The sequence below is a fragment of the Pseudophryne corroboree genome, chromosome 5, assembly GCF_028390025.1.
Source record: "Pseudophryne corroboree isolate aPseCor3 chromosome 5, aPseCor3.hap2, whole genome shotgun sequence".
NCBI classification, from domain to species: Eukaryota; Metazoa; Chordata; class Amphibia; order Anura; family Myobatrachidae; genus Pseudophryne; species Pseudophryne corroboree.
In genome coordinates this window covers 639,063,260-639,073,454 of record NC_086448.1, presented here as the reverse complement: position 1 = coordinate 639,073,454, position 10,195 = coordinate 639,063,260, and the positions used below count along the sequence as shown (strand labels likewise).

Here is a 10,195-nt window from a genome sequence, read left to right as displayed (position 1 = left end):
CCTGGTCAACCCGTCTATACCCCATGGTACTAATGTGGACCCCAGCATCCTATAGGACGTAAGAGAAAAGGTACAGTTGGGGGGTATGTTATCATAATGTGGAAAATGAGAGTAGTTGGGTATAGATGGCTATCACTGATGATTCCAAATCATTGACGGTTTATTGCCAATGAACTTTTGCCATCGATGGGGAGAGAACCAGAGCGTTTTCCCACCATCAATGGTATAGCCAACCAACGTTTTTTGTTTTCTTTTTCAACAGAGGGCTGGGACCCAAAACATAGCCCAAGTCCTGATTGGCCCATGGGAAAGTCAGTGAAAGTACAGGGATGGTCATCTATGGCACAGTATGTATCCTATCCTCCAACTGTACCTTTTTAGCCGGTACAGTACCGTTTTTTTTTTATGGGCTGTACCTGCTAAAAAGGGCTTTGTACCGATTTTTTGCTCACTAAATCTCCATAGAAATTATAGGAAAGGGGGTGTGACCACGCCCCTTTTACCTGTGGCCTCGACCCTTTTCCTAATTTGTACGGGTTTTTGAGTGTTCAATGTATGTATGCAACCTTCAATGGACACCTGCCATATCACCTTCAATGGAAACCATCGATGGTAGACACACCGATAGCCATTCCTAAACTAGGGATAGACACATATCTGGGTGACAAAGACACACCTCTCCTGTTGTTTCAAGTGTACTTTTTTGTACTCCGCTACCCTTACTGGGTAATACCCCTACACACCTATTCCTGTGGCCACGTGGTACACACAGCATCACGTGACGGCCAGTGCAGCGGCTCAGTAACCACCCATAGTCCTCTGTAAGATGTCGCCGGGACACTACACTATTAGGTCCCATTTCACAGCGGCCATTTTCCCTAAGACCACAGTCATTTACTTCAGTTTTGTACTGAAGATTACGGAGACAAATTGTGGCTCACTAGTCACTCTTGTTTCTCTTCACTTTGGAGTAGTCCATAGAACAGAACATGCGGGGGAGATCACTGCTATGCCTCCAGCAGTTACACTCACCTCCTATAGACAGCGCCGCCCAATGTTATACACCGGGGACAGAGAGTGTGATAACCTATCGCTGTGCTCCGAGTCCCTGAGATAATACATACATATCGTGCGGTTCCCTAACCCCCTCCCCCGTCGGGATGTACCAAGTGTGCGCGTCGCTGCTGCTGCACAGGATGATAGGACGTTCGCACGGCGCCAGGGGGGGTGCACGGATCAGGCAGTGAGAGATTAGCGGCTGTGCGGGGCATTGCGCTCCCCGTGTGATCGCCGAAGAGAGCCGGTCAGTGAGCAGCGTGTGTGTGGTGGGCGCTGGCACGGCGTGCGCGGCCTCTAGTTGGGGGCGGCCGCTAGATCCCCCCCCTGGTACAGCAGCAGTTGGTCTGTTCCGGTCTCTGGCTGCGCGCGGGGAAGCTCCTGTGTTCTGTTCCGGTCGCTCCGTCCCCATCAATAACAACAGCAGCAGAAGCAGCGAGGTCTCCGGGTTCCCTTCACCTGCTCCGTCTTCCTCCCAGCGACATGTCTGTGGCCTTTGCAGCTCCTCGGCAGCGGGGGAAGGGCGAGATCACCCCTGCCGCCATACAGAAGGTAACACAAAGGGCAGCTCGTTACCGCCATGCAAGGATTGGGGTGCTCGGCTCCTGTCCCAGCTCTTCCCTACTCCTGCCTATGGAGGATCGCATTGTGGGTACTGCTGTAGGTCAGGCTGTGTGACTGCCAACGAGCCAAAGTAATATTGGGGGTGGGGGGTCTGCATCGCGCCCATGGTGATCTGGCTGACCACTGGCATAGGGGGAGATCCTGGACGGAATGGGTTTGTTGGGTTGGCCCTATTTAGGTCGACACTCATTAGGTTGACCATTTTTGGTGGGCACATGAAAAAAGGTTAACATGAGTTTTGTTTGTTTCGATGTATTCATTAAGTGACCGGGAACACCATTTAGTGCACCGTGTCCAATCTCATGGCCTACTCCCAATCGTAGTTGTCAAGGTATCGTAAAGTATGAAAAAGTTCAAAAAACGAAGAAAAAAAATGTGAAAAACTTGTCAACCTAATGCCCATGTTGACCTAATGATTGTCGCATAAGTGAGGTTGACCTAAGAACCGTATCCCAGCCTGGACAGCTACGGTATGTAGCTCTTCCAGTCTTGGTCAGTGGCAGTGACCTGGCTCTGTGCCTAATTAGTAGGTCTACAAGTGAAGGCAGGACCATGTGTTTGTAGAGCGCTTTTCATATTGTACTAATTGAATCCCCACCCGTCACCCCCAATAATGTTGGCCGATGGTATGGGTAACCTATGAGTAGTTCAGATGGGTGCTGCGTTAAGCAGTCTTTGGGGGAAACCTAATTGGATGCAATGTGGTGTTCTGCAATGGTGCATTTTTCCCATCTTCATTGCACATTTTCTCTCGCACTCCATAGAGGTTTGAGGGAAACTAACAATAGTAGACAGTTGAGTTTTTTTAGTCACCGTTTTGCACCCCAAAGCTAGGAATAAGTGTGCTGTGTAATGTGTGTGTTTTCAAGCAGCACGCCCAGTAAATAGCTGCGATGCCCTCCTAGGTACCTACTAACTTAGACCCAACTTAGACGACATCACGTCACACACATACAAGAGGATTCAATAGGCTGTTACAGAGGGGAGGGGGAGCTACAACATGCCCATCGTCCTCCCGGTCAGTATATGTGTTCTTGACAGGGCGGACACTAATTAAATGTATAAGTCCGTGTTCAGGCTAGCGGGTGGTCCGGTGCACCCCCAGACCCCCCCCAGTTTCAGCTCTGCTCTCCCTTATCTTTGGGTGAAACAGATGCGTGCCTAACTGAGCGTCTTGGGTGTCTAGTCACGCTGTTACGAATTATTTTTCTCTTTATATTGCATCAGGTCGATGCAATGTATAGCTTTGTTTAGTAGCAATACATGTATACTTACCTTTCCAGCAATGCCATCCTGTCTTCAGCCGTTGTCCTCTCTCAGAAGCGTGAAGTTGGAAGGCAGGTCCTTTCTGCACATGTGCCTGAGCATCAGCGTCAGGAGGGGCTGCTGGGATGTAAAGGGGGGGGGGGGGGCTAGAACGGTTGATGGGCCCAAAGACAGGGAAGTAACCAACTCCCCTGTCTTTTTCACATTGAAGTTAATATCAATTTATCCTGAGTTGGTGAATATGAGAAGAGCTGAGAAATGGGAACCAGAGCTTTCTTTTCTTTTATGAATCACACTCTCCATACAAAAGTATGGTGATGCGATGCAGACATGGAGCGGGGACGCCGCCAGAGAAGTAACGGTAACCTGCTCTGAAGGGAACGAAGCAGAGAAAAGGCAGTTTTCAGCAGATCAGGGCTATATTTTTTTTTTCTTCCACTTCTCTCCCATGTCTTCTATGTTCATGCTCTTCCATTGACCACCTTGTACCTTGACCCCATCTCATGCCCGCATCTAAGATTTCTTGTGTTGTCACTATAAATTTCACGCTGATTTACTTCCACTATCCACAGCCTGATTCCATACCTTGATCTCTTCATAAGTCTATCGGCCCTCCTCAGTATTCTACCCCTCTGACTACCCACTTTACTCATTTCCTGTCCACCCCTCCAACTTATGCTGAGTACACATTGTACAATATATTGTCTGTTATGTGGACAAATGATACATCGTGTGTGGTCCACTTACAATTCCGATCTGAGGTGTGTTCCTGGGAGTCAAAAGTAGGGCTTTTAGATCTTACCTGCAGTAGGTAAGATCTGGCCCTGTCGCTTGCGATAGCACGACGTGAGTAGACGCACCTGTACTCGCTTTATCGTGAGTCCAGGAACTTCTGGGAGTTGAAGGGTATCGCATGCGACAGAGCGCATGCCATACCTATTCCTGGTGTATGGGCACCTATAGATAAGTGAGAGTAGCTATTATGTGTCTGGTGTGTCACAGGGGTGAAAGATAAATGTGTTAGAAATGTTACATGGATTAAAAAAAACAAACAAAGGGCTCGATTCAGTACAATGCGGATTGAATAGCGCTGGGAATTAGCTCCTGGTGCTATTCAATTCAGCTCTCTGTGACACCCGACAAAAGGATTTCTTCTCGCACCCTCCAGGGGTGTGAGCAGGAGTCAGATAAGTGCTGGTGCGATACTGATTTTTGCCTTTAGCGCATCTGAAACAGTATTGCGCCAGGCACTTTAGATGGAGAATGCAGGTTCTTGCAGCAAAACACCCTGTTTAGTCTGCGAGAACCAACATTCCCCAGACATGAAAGTGCATAGAGTGCTATAAAGTGCTAAAATAAGGGTTACATTGCGATGCATTGATGCAACCCAGTCAAAGCAATTCAGGAGCCCCGCGCCTCAAAACTCAGCCCACAACTGACCTACCATAGCTCGGAGTTATTCAGTTGACTGAATTGCTGGGGAAACCAATTGATTTTTCCCGTGGCTTCAACTAGATGCCACTTGCAGCCTCAGCTGTGGTGTGCAAACAGTCTGCTGTTTGGGGCACCCAAAAAGGACTTTTTGCGTCGCTCCCAATACTATAGACTGGTTTAGTAGCTGTGTGCAGCTAAACCCTGTCTGTTTAGGTGCGACATACACGATCGATAAAAAAAAATTTTTTTGAATTGCCCTCCTCGATGTCCCATCACTTTAGAGAGGAAATCGGAAGTGCAGAAAAATGAATCCCCCCTCCCCCCACAAACACAATTGGGGGGGGGTGGAATTCAGTTAGAACTGAAGGATGTAGCTCTTGAGTGGCCAGAGCTGTTCATGTTACTGAACCTGAGAGGTGCAATTTACATCAACTAATGCCTGGTATTTAAGCTGCGTCTCCCAGGTGTGATGCAGTTACTGCGATTTTATTTGACTTACCCTAATATATGGTAAGTGACAGTTTGACTCTAAATATCTGTATATAGTTTTGTAGTTTATTTTCATAAATCCTCGGTGTGTTTTGTCTAGCTCTGCAAGCCCCAATTTCCATGGTGCCTAACACTTCGGATACTTGTATAAAAAGGGACAATTTTCAGTCACTAGGTGACACTGGCAAGTAGAGTAGACACTGGGGTGTAGACTGTGGCTACAGGGAGCTAGAGAAGGTTTGCTGTATGTGATCAGGCTTAGTACATACGTTAGTACTCGGGGTAACTGATGTGTGATCCATAAATACATAGGCAGTGTATACGTGTTAGAGCGTATGTCTTACTAAAACACAATGGCAGGATGCACTCTGGCTGGTCAGATAGTACTGTCCAGTGGTAGATACATAGGAGGGTGTTTGGAGTGATAGCAGTGCAGGCACAGAGTTCACAGAAGAGACTTTGGCACTTACGGGGCTTTTACATATAACCATACATTGTAATGTGAATTAGGACCCCAAGATTTTTTTTAAATGGGCCACATATTTGACATTTGAGCTTTGTGGAGGAGTTACTGCAGGTAACTATGGGAGGGCAAATTATGGAGGAGGGAGAGTGAATGACTGTAGAATGGGGCTGGGGCGTAATTAGCACTTTGTACCCCAGTTCAGGTAATGTCACATTGTAGTGCCCCCAGGGTACAAGCATGGTTATTTTGCTCCTTGCTGGTTGGTGTGTGCATCTCCGTCCCCACTAGCTGACGCATATGTGACCTCAGGGAAAACGAAAAGGTGCATCAGGGTCTCTCACAGCAGCGTTTGCCGCCATGAGTTGGGTGCAGAGAAACTGGGTACCAGAGGTGGTTCTTCTCCCCATAGCACCAACTGTAGTAATTACAGCAGGGGCCAGATGTAATGTTGGCCGGAGGTGCGGGTTCCTGGATGAAGATTTTTTTATTTATTTTTTTTAAAGCGCCAATTTACAAGAAAGAACCATGCCTTGTAAATGGTTGCTACTTTAAACAAACATCCGAGTTCAACTGGGAACCTGCACCTCTGGCAAACTCAGACGTCATTACATCTGGCCCCAGATGTTATTTATGATTTTAGTGATGGAGGGAGGCACTTTGCTGATGAGGACAGGATGCTGATAATGATAAAAGGAATGTGTTTATAGTGGTCCTGTAAGAATGATGGGATGATGGTGGGATGGAGAAGAGGAATGAGTGAGCAGTGATGCTATAGAGGAAGATGAATGGGATTGAGGAGGAAGACACCATATGTAATGGACTTGAGAAGGGATAGGGGTGTGAGAGAAGTTTGATTTGAGAGGTTATGATGTGTATTGAAGAGTGTAGTCTATTTCTAAGAAGGAGAGGTGTCCTGTGTTGTGTGTATGATCCCGTTTATTAGTGGTGCCGTATCAAGAATTTAAAACTTTACTTCGTGCCTAGAGTTTGTGTTTCTGTAAAACTAACTTAAACATTTACTAGGTATGTCTACATTATTTGTATCTTAAGGGTTCTCTTCAGTAATTGACAAGGGTCAGCGTTCTTCTCTAGATCTGTCGAATACGTTACACATGAATTTGCTGAACATTTTTATCTGTCCAGTAATATTAGATAAATCATACCTTTTTGTCCTCCTACAAAAGGTTAAAACGTTTAGGAAATCCTAAGTCTCAAATATTTTGGATAAAAGTTCCCATGCCGTCACTACTTTTAGTAATGTATTGCAGCTCTCAGAGCTATACTTATTCTGTGTAGAAAGGCAATTGCACATTATCACTTTTATGTATAATGCTAGATGTAATTCTCTATCTGTTGTGCAGTTTTTTGATAACTGTTCCTGAGCGATACTGCTACAAGGAAATATCCAGCAATAAATTGTTACTCACCACCTCCACTCACCTAGCAGAACTGTGGAGACTGTTGAACTTTATTTGTAGTATTCTCCACCCACCAGTGATGCCACAGAGCTCTCCCCATGCCAGTGGTGAAGTAAGCAAGCGCACAGGGTTAATTTGTAACACAGGCGCTAATGTGACAGGTTTATGTAATTCTTGAGTCATAACTGAACACTGTTTTAGTTTAGTTTGCTAGTGGGGTGGATTGTTCAGATGTCCACAGGACTTGGGGGGTCATTCAGAGTTGCTCGCTAGCTATTTTTTGCAGCGCTTTGATCAGATAGTCGCCGCCTATGGGAGAGTGTATTTTCGCTTTGCAAGTGTGCGAACGCTTGTGCAGAAGAGCGGTGCAAAAAAGTTTTGTGCAGTTTTTGAGTAGGTCTGAACTTAGCCGCTGCGATCACTTCAGCCTGTCCGGTCCCGGAATGGACGTCGGACACCCGCCCTGCAAACGCTTGGACACGCCTGCGTTTTTCCAACCACTCCCTGAAAACGGTCAGTTGACACCTATAAACACCTTCTTCCTGTCAATCTCCTTGCGATCGGCTGTGAGATTCAATTCTTCGTTAAATACATCGCTCAGCACCGATCCGCTTTGTACCCGTACGACGCGCCTGCACATTGCGGTGCATGCGCAGTTTTGCCGAGTCTTGACCTGATCACAGCCCTGCAAAAAATAACTAGCATGCGATCAGGTCGGAATGACCCCCTTGGTTTTATAGGGTGTGACATCGTTGGCATCCCAACCATCCGCAAACTGTCACACGACAGACTGCAGCATCCCAACTTTTAGAATGCTGACAGGGGACGGGGAAATTAATTTAGCACCAAACACCCCCCCCCCCCCCCCTTTCTGGATCCTATCCCAATACTTACCATCGGGGATGCTGTTGGTCGGGGTACTGGTATTCTGCAAGGTGTCCGCATCCTGTTTTATACGGTGTTCCACCAAGCATATTGCATCCGGGAGCTGAACATCCTGCACGTGTGAGATTGCTCCTATCTATATATTTTGGTATAAAAAAGAACCTTCTGTCCCTATCACAATGTGTTATGTGAAAGTTATATAGTGTGTGATTAGTTACCATGATCTGTAGTTTTGAGGGAGGAAGCTCATTTTCGAAAATCAAGGGTATAGTCCTTTGTTTGCCAGGGCCGTGTGGTGAGGTAAATGGCTCAGGAGACACTGGCTAGTACCAGAGAAAGATTTACACACAATTTATGAGCCAAAGCAGAGGTTCCCAAACTGTGTGCCGTGGCTCCCTGGGGTGCCTCGGAACACTTGCAGGGGTGCCCTGGGTTGGTGGTCCAGGACCAATTCAAATTATTCATGGTCAATATAATAGGCAAAACCAGTGCTGGAGGCTACCAGTCATAAAATATGTGGCCAAACAGAAGCAAATCTTGTCCCTCACCACACAACCGACCCTAAGGATGACATATAAACGCAATCTACTTAATGTAATATTTCTTTCTAAATTTCTCAGTAAGAAATTTTTGGCCTAGGGGTGCCGTGAAAAAATTCTGATATTCTAGGGCGCCGTGATTCAAAAAAGTTTGGAAACCACTGAGCCAAAGGGTTCATGTGGGCATTATACACAATATAGCAGTATACACTGCTGGGAATTTGGTGAGTTTTGATCAGAGATGTGTGGTAAAGATGGTCAGGGGAGGCACTGGCTCACCTGTCACAGACATTTTACTCCAGTTTTGACTATAAAAATTATCAGGATAATACAAAGAAGATATTTATAATATATTCTTTGTATTTTTCCATATACTTTTATATAGTCAAAACTCTGGCTTATACTTTAGTATGACAAAAAAATCCTCTGGCTCACCTCACCGCATGTCACTGTTTGCACACCCTGTCCCACAGTGCATGAAATGAATGCACTGCTGCACTCTGCGTGAATATGGATTTGAAGCTGCACTAGTGGTAAGTGCTCCGACTTCTGGATGTTTCTGTAGTAAAATCTAGTTGCCAAGGCTAAAATCATAGTCACTGTGACCAGTATCTGTTGAGGCTTAGCCTAGATTTAAAAAACAAAACTTTATTGATGCTTGCTTTACAACACACTTATACATGAGCAATTTTAAGCTCTATTCTAGGTGCTGAACTCATTATGGGACTATATAATTGAATTGGTCTTGGAACCTTAGCTGCAGCAAAACAATGTGTGGTGAACTTCATTTTAATTTGCCAGTTATAATGTATTAACTTTTTTGATTACAACATTTGCTTGTTTTACAGATGTTGGATGAAAATAACCATCTTATTCAGTGTATTATGGATTATCAAAATAAAGGGAAGACATCTGAATGTTCTCAGTAAGTAGTAAACCATAGAATGTGTAGGTATGTTTCTTACTTTCAAAGGAGTACTTGAGTAAAGTTGTATTATACCCTAGTCCTGTACAACCCAGCAATTACTGTAGAGCAAGTGGTAGAAAGAAATGATCTGAGTTTTGAGTGTACAAAAGAGGTCATGTCAAATAAGACATCTACATAATTGTAGAAGGTCTGTCCCGACTCCTCAATCTGCGTGTCCCTATGGCTCCCACTGCAAGGGAAACTGTAGTCATTTGTGTCAGTCGTTCAGGTTTCAGGGTGGGATAGATACTGACATGTCCACTATACTAGTAACAATGTAACACAACAGTGATTTACAAATGCTGTACTTTGCGGTTCTTGCCAATCATTTTGTATTCTTATTAACAAGCATCACCTGTGGTTCCCCTGAATTAGCTATTTTATATGCACAAGCCAGCAGTGACTGTCAATAATAACCTTGCTTCTGTGGCTCCAGGCATGAATTTACTAGTGGGAACAACTGTGAGCCAAGGAACCCATACTAACAAAGTAGTCCACTGACTTACTCACCTGGCCTCTTTGTGGCTGTAACATAGTACATTGGTGTCATTGCTCAGCTCTTTCATTTCTGTTGTTGAGTTTGACCGATCATACTCTGAATGTGGCTTGACCTGTACTATGTACATGCTTAAAATTCAAAGCAGAGTCAAAGGTGCAGCAAATCCTAGTTTGATTTCTAAAGCGCGTGCTCAGTTTCATGATGTTTATTAAATACTTTCCTGTAATGGTTTATCGTTTGTAGAATTATAATGTACGACGTCAACCAACAATTTTTTTTTCATAGGTATCAACAGATGTTACACACAAATCTGGTTTACTTGGCTACCATAGCAGACTCCAATCAAAATATGCAACCTTTATTACCAGCAGTAAGTGAACGTAAATTGCTGTTAAATTGTACATGTTTTTGTTATTTTTACCATTAAAGTTCCTTTTTTTTAATCTTTTTTTTTTTTACTTTATTTTATTTATTTATTTATTTTTTCCAACTGTGCATGTTTGTGGCCCCACCCCACTCCCAGCCCCGTGCTTGCGAGAGTGATGAAATGGT

At 44.9% G+C, this 10,195-nt stretch overlaps 1 protein-coding gene across 3 annotated transcripts in view; it reads left to right on the top strand.

Moving 5' to 3' along the window:
- The first annotated feature begins 1,045 nt into the window (after positions 1 to 1,045).
- Positions 1,046 to 10,195, top strand: part of SS18 (SS18 subunit of BAF chromatin remodeling complex) — a 92,989-nt gene continuing 83,839 nt past the window's right edge. The window contains exons 1-3 of one of the 3 annotated variants that reach the window (XM_063923631.1): positions 1,046 to 1,608; positions 9,026 to 9,102; positions 9,929 to 10,013. In XM_063923631.1, coding sequence (XP_063779701.1) covers positions 1,540 to 1,608; positions 9,026 to 9,102; positions 9,929 to 10,013 — 231 coding nt within the window. In that variant the 5' untranslated portion in view covers positions 1,046 to 1,539. The remainder of the gene's footprint in view (positions 1,609 to 9,025; positions 9,103 to 9,928; positions 10,014 to 10,195) is intronic. The other 2 variants (XR_010177848.1, XM_063923632.1) reach the window with 2 other exon arrangements.